Source organism: Pelmatolapia mariae, linkage group LG1 (assembly GCF_036321145.2).
Source record: "Pelmatolapia mariae isolate MD_Pm_ZW linkage group LG1, Pm_UMD_F_2, whole genome shotgun sequence".
In the NCBI taxonomy this organism is placed as follows: Eukaryota; Metazoa; Chordata; class Actinopteri; order Cichliformes; family Cichlidae; genus Pelmatolapia; species Pelmatolapia mariae.
Window position 1 is genome coordinate 25,414,759 of NC_086227.1, and position 13,763 is coordinate 25,428,521.

At 36.8% G+C, this 13,763-nt stretch overlaps 1 protein-coding gene across 1 annotated transcript in view; it reads right to left on the reverse strand.

Annotated features, from left to right (window-relative positions):
* The window catches only part of LOC134629644 (CUB and sushi domain-containing protein 1-like), a 316,340-nt gene that overhangs the window by 165,936 nt on the left and 136,641 nt on the right, over nt 1-13,763 (reverse strand). Inside the window, exons 7-8 of the mRNA XM_063477161.1 lie at nt 11,301-11,382; nt 5,379-5,503 (exon numbers count right to left, since the gene is read on the reverse strand). Of these exons, the coding sequence (XP_063333231.1) occupies nt 5,379-5,503; nt 11,301-11,382 (207 nt within the window). The remainder of the gene's footprint in view (nt 1-5,378; nt 5,504-11,300; nt 11,383-13,763) is intronic.

Genomic DNA, 13,763 nt, shown 5'->3' on the forward strand with positions numbered 1-13,763 from the left:
AATCTAGAATTGAATTTAGTATCCTTCTCCTCACTACAAAGCCCTGAAAGAGGAGTCTTTATGTCTAAAAGATCTCACTTCTTTAAAATGTAAAGAAACTAGGATACAGATTGGAACAGGTGTATTTTTGAGTATGTCTGAAAGACATCATAACATCTTTTCATTCACAGTGCATGCATCAGCTGCTTAAACATGCTTGTCATGCCAAAGGCCAACCTGTGGTCAATATTTTAAAGAAAGTCAACATGAAACGCTGAACCTTGAGACATCCTTTCATGTCTCAAAGAAATTCATTTTTGGATGAGAAAGACACACACACACACACACACACACACACACACACACACACACACACACACACACACACACACACACACACACACAAATATACATACACACCCTGTATCTGCAAGAAGAGAGGTCAAGGAATCATCTTAGTCTAAATTTGGGTATTCCTTTATAGTATACTAGCGATGTAGAATATAGAAACTATTAGGACAGTTTGCTATGGAGCAGGTGACCAACGTACCTTGCAACTCCTTGTAGTTATACTAAAATGGCAAAAATAACTTAAATCATAATGACTGAAACTGTTCAGTCCTATTAGAGGGAAAGAAAGCCTGTGTCACAGGAGCATAAGCAGTATAAGGAGGTTTTAAATACAGATAAGTTGAGAGGCATCAGAGACAGATGTCAGAAAAAGATAGAAAAAGAGTAGAGGGTGAAAAAATGTAAGAAAGAATATGAAAAGAAAGGAAAGGAGGAAGGGCAAGTGGCACGAGAGAGAGAGACGTGGAAAATACAAGGAGAGAAAGGGAGAGAGAGGAGGACCTCAGATGACTGATCTGCCTGTTAATTAGAAAAGAGAGCTGAACCACACAGTGATACACACAGCTACACGCTCACACAGAAACACATTCATGGCGATTCATCTCAGAGACCAGGTTCTAATTAACAGTTAAGTCTCAGTAGAGAATGAGAGAGGCTCATGGGTTTGAATCCCAAGAGAGTGATCACACAAAATAATACAATGCACAGGAATTATAGTACAGACATTTTTAACCTCTACTTGCTTGTAACAGACTACTGATCTCGATTTCTTCTTCTTATCTCACTTTGTCCTTCCTGCTTTCATCTGTTCATTTGTATTGATATACCCCTGTAATAACAAATATTTGTGTTTAAAATAAAGTCTGGATTCACAGCTTCTATCTGGTGCCCGTTCATGCAGTCTTGTATTGTTGTGGAAATGCTGTTCTTCAGTTGAGATTTTCCTTATAAAGTACTCTATATTTAATCAAAAGTAAGAAAGAAGGTTGTTCCATATTTTGACACTACTGCAAAAGTCTTTTACGAAACTGCCCCATTTACAGCTTCACTAAATGAATAATAAATATAATGCATATTGAGTAAAACCAACATTCACAGTCAATGTCACTCCACAATTCAACTGAAATGAACTACTAAGAATGCCTTGAGGATAATTCTAAAAGAGATTCTGTGACAACAACAATAACAACAAAAAAGAGAAAACAGAGACAACAGTAGTGATCCTCAAAGTTTCAGCCACTGCCCCCTGGTGAGCTATGCAGGTACTATAGGTAAGCTGTTGATGGTTTTCTATAATATCTAAACAATATTTAAAAATGTGAATTTTGTAGTTAGATGTGAAAGGTTAAATGTTTACACTTATTTTGGAAACAAAATTTAAAAAGCCATAATTAAAAAAGTAGCATTTTTCATATATCGGACCAGGGTTTGGTTGTCTCAAAGGCAATCCTAAAAAAATCTGAGTATATCTCATGATTCAGTAGCTTCTAGAACAACCTTTAGCAGCAAAATGTGGTGTAATTGTTTTCTGTATGATTTTATCAGTCTCTCACATTGTTGTAGAAGAGTTTTGACCCACAGTGTTGCTTCACTTTATTGGCTTCCTTTTATGCACAGCTCTCTGAAAGTTCTGCCACAGCATTTCAGGCTGAGGTCCACAGTTTGACTGGACTATTGTGACACCATGATTTATTTTCTTTCTGTTGTAGTTTTGCTTCTGTGCTTAGGATCATTGTCCATTTGCATCACCTAGGTTCGGCCAAACTCTAGCAATGAGACATATGTCCTCACATTTGGTTAGAATACATTTGTATACATAGTTTATGGTCCACTAAACTGACTGCATGGTGCCCATGTCTAATAGCTACATAACAAGCCCAAATCATCACCAGCAAACTGCTGAAGCATTTGCTTTTGTAGAAGTTGTCATACTTGCTGATGACCAGCTAATCAGGGGAATTTTGTTCGCAGCATATGGCTGTAAGGGTGGTTTTTCATAGGTTTGTATAGTTCTGTGAAAACCTTTTTTAAGTGTCTATTGTAAGTCATCTTTGTTGGAAAGGAGTTAAATTGGAGCATTTGCTATAAGGTTGAAAATTGACCTAACCGCCAAATCATCAGAAAATTCTATTAAAATGAAATGAAGTAAATATATTATCATGGTAATTAGAGTTAATCAAATTTTTGAAAACCCTGCAGAAAATGTCAAAATTTAAAATTGTGCACAGTTTGGGAATGGCTGTACTAGAGTTAATATGTGTTTGTCAGTAGTATACTGTACTGTGCAATGTGGTTTACAACAAGAACACACTAATCTCAGAGTGTCCTAAGCATTTAAATTCATATTTTCTATAACTGTGTTTTTATTATTTATTTTGTTATATCACTTGGAGGTTATATTGGTGATGTTCTAAGTAATGGTTAGAGACTTCAGCATGAACAAATGCTTCACCCATGTAGTCACTGAGCTATTTATAAAACATTTTTTGAGTCTCATGTCAATTTATTTGTTTTACATAATGAAAAATGATGTCAAATTCTCCTATTAAGAATACTTTATTCTGGTTTTTCCCCCTTAATTGATGATTTATTGTTCATTTGTTCATATTTGAACATTTTCATATTGTTAGAGTATGAATTAAAAATCTTGTAAAATAAGTTATACATAGTATTTATGTAAATATAAATAGTAAAAAGAATATTCCAGATAAGCTTTTCAAGAAACTTCTACTGTTTCTAACCATCAGAAATAGCCAGTATCATGTTTCCAGGCAGGTTCCTGCAGCCACAGACAGACATGTAGTCACAAATTACACATTCACACATGTGCACATAACCACACAAATCTAAAGTTTAACACAATGTGACAGGGACCCTACAGTCTGTGTCTGAGCGCTGGGACTGTCTGCCCATCAAACACACACACAGCTCAAGGCAAATATTGCAGCAACTATGAGCTGTGTGACATTGTCCACTGGACACTAGCTGCAAGTGCAAGTGTGTTTGTAAGTGTATTCGCGCACACACTTGGGTGTCTATGCTAGCTGTCTCCCTTTTTATTGTAAAATAATAAGCCCAACAGGATACTGTCGGTAAACATGCGGGCAGCGAGATCTCCTGCATCATTGCGCCGCCACTCATACATTTATTTATTTAGTCACTCAGTCAGAAAGTGAATCATAATTTTTACACATTAACAAATAATAAAACATAATCCGAGCTAATATTATTTATGATATGTCCATAATAATATAGATTTAGCATCTGCAAATACCCCAAAACAACATAACTATTCAAAGCTTGTGAAAATCATGAGACAATATCTTTATGTAAGATATTATTACAAATAGGGAATACACTGGATTATCGCTCAGCTGCCAATGTCAGTCTATGGAAGCTCTGGTAGTGATTGCTAGGAACAACTCTATTTTTCACGCTAAGCTGATTTAAGAGGTGTTATTTTGTTAACCCGACTGGCACCATTTTTATGGCTCTGACACACACAAACAAGATGAAGTGCCTATGCCTAATCCTACATGCAAAGTTAGTATTGACTAACAGAAACAGCAATCAGTGCAACACCATACCATTTTAATTGCTGACAAAATTAGAGATCTGGAGACAGATTCAGAGGTATGGGACCAGGATTAACTATTGCGGCATGGCTTTAGAGGAGTATTATAAAAGATCTGCTTAAAGATCTCCTCATTTTCATCAACAATCTGACACTCTGAGGAACAAATAATTAGTGTGACCATAGCTGCGCCTGTGTGGCCTTATCCTAATAATGCTAACACATCACCGCCATGCAATTCCCGTGCAATTCCACTGTTATCCAAAAACTATTAAAAACACATTAGGATTACTGACTTCTGCTTTTGCTAATGATGAAAATGTAATCCTAGTTTCATTGCTACAGTGCCTACAGTGGTGGTGCTGCTGATTAAAGACAGGTCATATTTTTGAATGCAGACCTCTGGGGCGATAATAGTTGGTAAAACTTGTTGATAATTTAACCTCTAGTTCACCCAAAGTGCACACAAAAGTGTCCTTGAACATATCACTGAATCTGAGGTACTCAGGCTCACACTTCCCCTGCACCTCCAGCTCTTTACATCATTCTCAGGTCCAAGGTTAATATTAACTACCATGTGATTTTTGAACACATTAGTCAGCATTAGAGCTTCTTGACTTTAACCCTCTAAGAAAATACAAAACTTGGGAAACTTGGCTGTCATTTACCTTTTTAATCTTGTTGCTTCATTCACTTTCATTTATTAATTTGAAAAAAATTATGTATCCTCTATCTGTATAAAGTGTATTGTTGATATTAACTGATTAAAGTAAAATGAATGGTGTAAGCCTCTTTTAACAAGTTATGTTGCTGTTTTATTCCAGGTATATTTAAGCTTATTTTAAAGTAAAAACAGCCACACTTTTCAAAATTACCATAGACAAGTTTAACATAACAGCTGTGCTATGATTACAGCTATATTCACAAGTGAAACGATCACTGTGGAAATGAGAAGCGAAACATCTCTTTTATTTGTCATCACACAGTGTTCAGCCTCCATTTAGGTGCTCACTTTTTGAATGGTACATATGGTTCATTTTGATCATTTTATCCCATTAGACACTTGCTTAAAAATTGGTATGAATATTGGTGAAAAATTGTTTTTTAATGATATCAATATTTTGACCATAGGAAATCTAATCTGATCTAAATATTTGTGACAAATCTGAAGACATTTCTTAAGGCATTCATTGACATACTGTTGTTTAAACAAGGTAGTAACTGTTAACAAATTATGCTTAAAAAGGGTTTAAGGGTTGAAAACAAATCTTTTGTTAATCTAAATTACTGATTAAAAAATAATGATCAAATGGCAACACATAACCATTACCTTATTTAACAGATTCACTTTGTAAAACATATACCATATGAGCTGTTATTATAATGATGATGATAAGAGCTACTATGATTACATAAGCTATTTGTTTGAATAGCTACATGATTTGGTTTGAGTTGAATGGCAGGTGGGACTTACTTCTGCAGATGGGTCTGTGGTCACTCCAGGCTGCCAGTGTGTCAGTGACTCGTTGACAGGTGATACTTTTGGATCCCTGTAGTACGTAGCTGTCATCACAACTGAACTGGACGCTGGAGCCAACTCTATTTAAAGGGACACAAAATTAAAAACGCTTGTCAAAAAAAGTAAGAAGAGGTACTCTGAGTCCAGTTCTGACTGATACCCCAAAATCATTGTCAGTTAAAAGTGTAAAAACTTGAGAAAAACGCCCTTAAATCACCAGAAAACTGGACTCTTTCAGTTCAAATGATGTATGAATGCTAGTCCTGGTATAGAAGATGAGGTGGCTGTTAGATCCCTGACAAATAGGGCATCATCATTCTAGATCAGTGGTCGGGCTCTGTAACGCCTCTCTTCCTGTAAGATGCTTTTGTAACTGTATTGTAACATGTTTTTCCTCTGTCATCTGCTTTCTTTTGCTCTCTTTTGCTTCTCTGTTCTCAGCTTGTCATGTCTTCTCTCTATCCTCTCTTATCATTTGTTCTGATGATTCTTGTTTTCGCATTTTCTCCAACACCCTGCTGTCTAACATGGGAGAGGGACATCGAGCCATCTAAGTGGAAATCTGCATGGTGTCTTGTCTGTAAAGCTTAATGTCTCCTCCCTGCTGACACACACCACAGTCTACCACCTGGCCAAACATTCACAACATGGAGTTTTGGATGTTCATTGGCTCAGCCCTGTTGTTAAACACTGTAGAGTCGTACAGCCAGGCCAAATCTTTCTGTTTACTGTCTTTGTTACATTGAGTTAGGCCATTCACTTCTGCCACAGCTTTCACCAGTTTCGTGATGCTTTGATGGATATGACTTTTATCTTGACACTCACTATTTACCTTGAAAAAAACTAAAATCTTCCTCTCATAGTTACATATTGTTTTTCTATTAAACAAAACATCCCAAACATGCTAAGTGACAGCGAACTTGTACGTCCCCAGAAATTTAAAATCCCATTCTACAGTATGTTGTCCCATTAGCCCTGTTTCACTTCACCAAACCACAATTCAGTTCCACCTCATGTAGCTCAGTGCTTAATGATGATTAGATAAAAACACCAAAGACATCCTTGCCAACAAGCATGCACACACTTGCACATAAATGCTTAGAGACACACACGCAGAAGGAGGTAATGCTATTTCACTAACTCAAACAACTCCATTAATGGCAAGAGAGTTAGTGAAGTCATACTATCTACCAGCAAAGAAGACCAGCAGGAATCAGAGATTAAAAGATGATTATCGTTTAAATTTTTTGGCCTGAAAATAGTTTCAGAAAACGGTAAAAATTGAGCACATTACATTTCACCTGCCACTGATGGTAAGTGGATGAGTCCCAGGGAGAGATCATAATTTTATAATAGCTCACTCCTGATTAAACGGAATGATGTGTCCCTTTGTACTGATTAGTGTAGGTGACTGACACCATTGAGTGAATAATTTAAAAATCCCCGTATCCACTGAGTCCTTGTTTACTGGCCAAGACTCTTGAAACTTTCCTTGTCGGTCTGTCCTAGAAGTGGGGCACGCAGTGCAAGCAAGCTTGGAGCTTGTCGCAGGGCTGCTGTGCAGTACAATCTAACGACATCTAAAAAGACTACATCAAATGCAGTCACACTGACAGGATGGATAAAGATTTTTTCTAGGATTTATAGGTAAGTTGATCAACAACCCACAAGACCAAAGTGAAATTTTTGCAAATGTAAATCAGATTGGAATAAAAAAATGTCCTAACGCAGCATATTTAGGCGGCTTGACCTAGACACTTGCATAGAAAGCCGCACCCCCATCACTGTCTCTGACGCATGGTTCAGGTCACAGCGAAATGTAAACTCTTATTAATATGTCAGGGTCATTCACTTCAGAGCAGATTATTTTCAAGGACCTCTGTGAATTCTGTGTTTGTTATCAGACTAGAGAAACGTTTAATAATTGTGCACAGAGACCTTTAAAAGAAGTTTGCCAAACTCAAATGACACCCTTATGTCCTTTTTACTCAAAGTGGCTTTTGTCTAACTACTCCAACATAAATGCCTCATCGATTGAGTGTTTATGCAATGGTTTTCCTGAAATAGATTCTCACATGTCTCACATGTACTCCATTTGTTCATATAGTCAACAATTGGAAAAGTCAAGGTGGTTTTAAATTTTTCCTATTTCAAGAATCTTAATGGCAGTCTGCTCATGGCAGCACTGTAGGTTTGGGAAATGACTTCATCTTCTAAATTATTTTACTACATTTCATGCTTACATATGCCTTCAGACTGCAATAACTCTTACACTTATTTAGCTACACCTAAGCTAGCTAAAAGGTATTTCTTATCTATTTTAGATGCATTCTTTTTGCTATCTGTTTCCATATTCGATCCTTTACACTTCATTAAATATTAGTCTTGTTCAAAGCTGTTTTTTGCTAACATCATTCAACACATATCTGCCAAAAAAGGTCTGATACTTTGGTAAATGAGTGATTCTGCCCTGTCATTTCACGTTATCGAGCATAAATTCACAGGAAAATTGTTCCAGTGACAATAGAATATCTCAAATAAAAAACATTTTTAGAAACAAAATATTTATCTAGCCGTACATATCAGAGCTATTATTGTTCATTCAATACAAACATATTCTTTACTTCAAAGAAAAACTGAAGAATACTCCACATGTTTACTTCCCCTCCTTATCATTTGCTCTCTATTAGTCCGAGGTACATCTTCAGATCTCTGTCTCTCTCCTGCAGCCAGCTCAACAGCCTAACATTTTCTGTATTTAGGGGCATCACTCTTCAGTGCTTTCAAGCTTTCTCCTGCCCACTGTTCTCTCAGTATACTCTCTTTGTTACATTTTGCAGTACTTTTCCGAATCTTCTCTGTGCTGTTACATTATTTACATAATTCCTGGATGCATTAAAGCAACACCTAAGAAAGATGAAAAATTAAAAGCCCAATAATTTTTTAGCAGTTTTGCAGTTGTTTAGATTTGTATTTTTTATCCTACTTTACCCCTACTGTACTACTCCTTCATGCCTTTAATTACTCCGATTAGAATAGTCTAAAGCATAGCCTGTATTGTATGAAATAAACTAAATAGAAAACTTGCGCAACTTTCTATATCTTGCACAAGACTGCTATTACACAAAAATGTTTTTATAGGACAGAATGTAAGCTATGCCATATACAGTATTTTGCAATCATATAACTCCTTCATTAAAGCCATAAAGAAATAGTATAGTGGTCATAAAATAGGACAAAAAATTGTCTATTAGGTCAAAAAGGAACTGCAAAGTGTGTCAACATGTGTCCTAACTCTTGGAAAAACTCCAGTATAAATACTACTACAGAAGTAGCTAAACCAGCCTTTAATTGAGCTGAAAACAGGACTACATTTGAACAGCAGAGTGAAATTAATGAGGTTTACATTATTTTCTTGAATAAAGGGGCAGCACATTATAAACTAGTGTGATACACATTTATCAAAGGATAGAGCTATATGAGATATGTCTGTTACATTTCTTATATTCCTCAAATGAGAATATAAGGCCAATAGCAAGACATTGAAGAATATGCCTTATATTAACTGACTCATTAGGGTCATTAGGAAATAATAAGGCAGTCTTTCATTATGCTGTTAAATGTAGACGTGTTCATTAATTCACTTTTCTGTAAGGAGACTTGAGTTCGAATAACATAAGCTGCACTCATGAAATGAGAGAAGCTGAAAAGCCACAGCCATCGTGACATATATGTGGCATTGCTGATTGCTGAACTTACTGTATTCAAATATAAAGACTGTACTATAAGCCTAAATCTCTGTGTAACAGCTGAATTTTATGTATTGTGTACATCAGACAAAGGAAATAAAGGTTCATTCAAAATGAGGATGATTTCTATGCCCTTCCTCTCACCTACAAAGCTGTTCCAAACACTGAAGGTTACCAGCTAATGACTGAGCTGAGGGTAAAGACACAGCAGCATTTTCAAAGAACCTTAAAATTAAGTTAAACTTTGCAAGCATTAGCATGAAATACTGGGAATTTCATGCTCTATCTTGCTTATGTATTTACAAATTTTACAAAAAGAATTGAAAAGAAAGCTGAAAGAACATTTCAAAAATATATTTATATGTGTGTTTGGAAACAATTCTAATACGTCTATATTCTATCCCTTCAAACGCCTACGTCCATATGTTTTTGGATAAGAGTGCAATTTTGTAGTTTTCCCCTACAAAAAAAAAAAGATTAAAAAAAAAATGCGGTCATTGACAGCCTGAAGTCCAGGACCCATGAACAACAACATATTCTGCATTTGAGATGCAATGCAATTTAGATATCCTGTTAGTCCTTTACTCCAGCCACCTTCAGTTTTGTCTTCAGAAACTAAAAATCACCTGTTAGTTTGAAATTAGGTCGCTGACTTGGCAATGGAAGAATATCCAATTTCTTTGCCTCAAGAAACTCTTGGGTGCAGTATGCTTTGGGTCATCATTCATGAACACTGTCCAATCAGTTTCACAGTATTTGTCTGAATCTGAGCAGAGAGTATAGTCCTATACACTTCAGAATTTGTCCTGCTACTTCTATCGGCAGTCACGTCATCAATAAACACTAATGGCCAGATTCCACTGGCAGCCATAAAATGCCAAAAAACTGAACCATGTTTGATAGATAACGTTGTATGCTTTGGATGATTTCTTTCCTTCTCCACACTTTTATCTTGGTTTCTAAGTCTAATCTGATATTCAGGTTCTTGATTGTTTGGACCTTGATGTAAACGGAAGGTGATGTGATTAAAAAATATTGACTGTAGACTTTAACACCCACCTCTTTGAAAGCGCTTTGACAGGGCTAAATGTTGTGAGAATGTTTTTCATACAACAGTTCAGCTGTAGAACAAGTGAACCTGGACTCTAATCAATACTTCAGAGAATTATGTCATTGCCCAAAAAGCTATCGGCCCAACTCGCTCTCTAGCTGAACTGCAGTAGGAATATTTGCTGCTAGAGCTGTTTGGTAGTTAAATTCCACAGGCAGAAAACTAATTCTGAATTGATTCTTCTGTCATAGCTTTAAACTTGATACTGTTATGAACAGTCATGAATTGATTTCACATAAAAGAGGTGATTTAAGTACATGTCCCATACATTTAACATGCTACTTTCATCTCTAACACAGAGAGTTCTTTGACTGCCCCCCTTTACTATTGTTTGTGTGTTTGCATGTTTAATGAGATGGGGACATCTGGATTACATCTGAATTTGCAGGATTACGTTTTTTGCTAATAATTTGTTTTCCTGTAGGTGACACTTCTTGATGTAGGTGCGGCTGGTGAAGCAAACACTAAACAAATCATCCGTTTGTACAATTTTTTTGTTTTTCCAAGTAGGTTTCAACCCAGTTACATATGGTGCTTTGCATCTAAAAAGCTCGCTGTTATCGCTTGAAGTGAGAGAACAGTACAGAGGAGTCATTAAAACTAGTTAAAGAAGTTTTACTCTCCTTATATACTGACCATTATCAAATGTGTATGTAGAATAGACAGGTTAAGGAAAAGCAGAGCATGGTAGGCAGAGCTCGTTTAGTTTTTTTTCATTAAAACTGAGAACTTAACTGGTTTACCACAAGTATTTTGTGGCCAACTGCCAATCTGTTCTGACTTATGAATTAAAATGCTTCAACAACTCAAACCAAGCAGAAAATAAACAAACACTGAGGAAACATCCCTGTACTCACACGTCAGCCAAATGATTTGATGACTTGTGCCAGGTTAGCTAATGTAATGTATTGCAACAAAAGACCTGGGACCTTTCTAGGTCAGTCTGATTTCTGCATGTGAGACAACAACATTTAGACTCAAGAGGTGAGTCTAAAAACAAAATACAGCTTCACTTACTGGAAAGTAGAGCCCATCCTCTTGCCGTTTTCGGGAACTCCAGGATCCGGACAAACATCACCAGCGAGACCACTTTGACCCACTGAAAGAAAGGAAAGAAAGATGGATGCAGTGTCTAGTTTCAGGATATTATTTTACATCCTATCACGAAAAGTTAGCAGTTTTAGAGGGATGCATGCATCCTTTTATGCCAACAGGAAACTTATTAAATTTGCCTTCATACCTCCTTTTGCAGTGAGATGAAAGTGGATTCTGAGTATTTTTCAATATGTGATTATAGTCCAGCTATGATGTACAAACAAGATAACTCCAACTGTGAGAACTAACACCTAGCGGTTGTAGAGAATTTTAAAAAAGAGGCATGTGCTCACCTCTTCAAGTTGGAATTTAAAGTCCATCCTTACTTGAAAACCTTTTCTTTTTGTGTTTTTATGTTCTGTGTTAAAAAAATAATGCTGTGAAGCCTATGAAGTGCAGATCTCAGCTATTCCTGGTCTTGAGGAAGGAATGAGGAAGACAGTTGCAAACAACAGTTTTCTTTCTTTCACTGAAAGACTTCTAATTTTAACTGATGGAATAAACAAAATTCTGGAAATGGACGAGCCTTTATCACTGTTTAGTTTTACACCTTTTATTTATTAAAAAGGAGATCACATAGACTTGCTTTAACTCAGCCAAAGCAGCCAAAAAACTGTTTTACCAGACACTGAGGACTTTTCACATTTAACCTTTCAAATTGCATCAGCTCTATGCATTTCCTTAGATGTAATAGCAGAAACTTTCACATGCCATAAGGAGTACTGCAATGTGATCCAGAGGCAGGATTTTAACCTATGATGTAAGGCAGGTTTGCCTTCATATAAATGATTTTGTGTGCAGTTTAATAGACCTTTCACGGCTGACATTTTGACTTGTCATAGCAGAAAGGCACAGTAAAATATATTTTGTTAACAATAGCTCAGTTCTATCAAGTGTCCTAGTAAACCATGACTGGGAGCCAGCATGCACAATACCAGAACTGAGACATAAAAGAAAAAACAGGCAGGGAGCATAAAACCAACCGATGGCAAAATATCACAGAGTGCTTATTAAAGTCTTAATGCTTAACTGTTAAGAACTTCCCAGTGCTGTGTAATTTCTCCACTTTCCTTTTCATTATCGGGACCACCTTTATTCCCTCGTGCAAGAATGATCTAAAACTCAGTGTTATGTGTGTAGGCAGATGACTTTCATCAAGGACTCGATCTTTTGGACCATTTATGTTTTCTGATGTTTTGTTTTCTGTTTGGTTTGTGAGAATTTCTTTTTTCAACCACAGTTACAGAATTAATAGTTAGTGAGCTGGTTGGTTAGTTTTTGGTCCATATTGACATAATAGCATCACACAGTTGCTGCACATCCATGATGCCAACCATCCGTTCCACCACATCCCAAAGGTGCTCTACTGGGTTGAAATCTGGAGACTGTGAAGGTCATTTGAGTACAGTGAACTCACTGTCATGTTTAATAAAGCAGTTTGAGCCCTGTGACATGGTGCCTGTTACCCTGCTGGAAGCAGCCATTAGATGATGGGCACACTAAAGGGATGGACATCGTCAGCTACAATAAACTAGATACTGATCAGGTAGGCTCAGTTTGTACAAAGGGATCCAAAGTGTCCCAAGAAAATTTTCCCCACACAATTATATCACCACTAGCCTAAACAGTTAAGGGAATAAAGGGTGGATCCATGCTTTTCACCAAATTCTGCCCGTACCATCAGAGGAAATTGTCACATGCCTAAATGCATAAGCTGCAATCTGATTGGCTTTCTCAACTATCTGCAGTAACAAAAAAACAAAACAAAACAAGATACATGACAAATTTTGTCCAGCTTGTATTTGCGATATTGAATTGGTTTCAGAGTTTGCTCAGAGTGGGAACATCTGCTGCATGGCTAAATCATAATGTAAATGTAAATGAGACCAGACAACATGAAAGAAACCAGTTTAGACCAGCTCTGTCTTAATGGAACTCTGGGGATGAATAATGACGGTGAGCAAAACACAAATAAAAAAAGAGATAGAAAATAAGTAAAAGTGCAGGGAAATGAGAGCTCTAAACTGTGTAGTGCGAAGAAAAGCATGTGAGAATAATCTTGCAGGGTTATAAAATATTACCCAGAGAAAGTGAAATATCTGACCTCTGAACACTTCACCCTGTCTTTCTGCCCATCTTTTCCGGTATCTGTCTTACTTGCTTCTATTTCTCTTCCTGTTTTCTGCTTGTATCTGCTCCCCCTCACTCTTCCTTTCCACGTTTGCATTCTCAGCGTGCTCCCTCGGCTTTTTCCCCCTCTCACATTAGCTGCAGTTTACAAAGGGATGCCAAAGTTTTGTGCATCCTAGCATAAAAGATGGATGAATGATTTGCTGCATTTGTGTGATTGTGTTTTGTGTGCGATGAGAGGTTGTGAGTGTATAG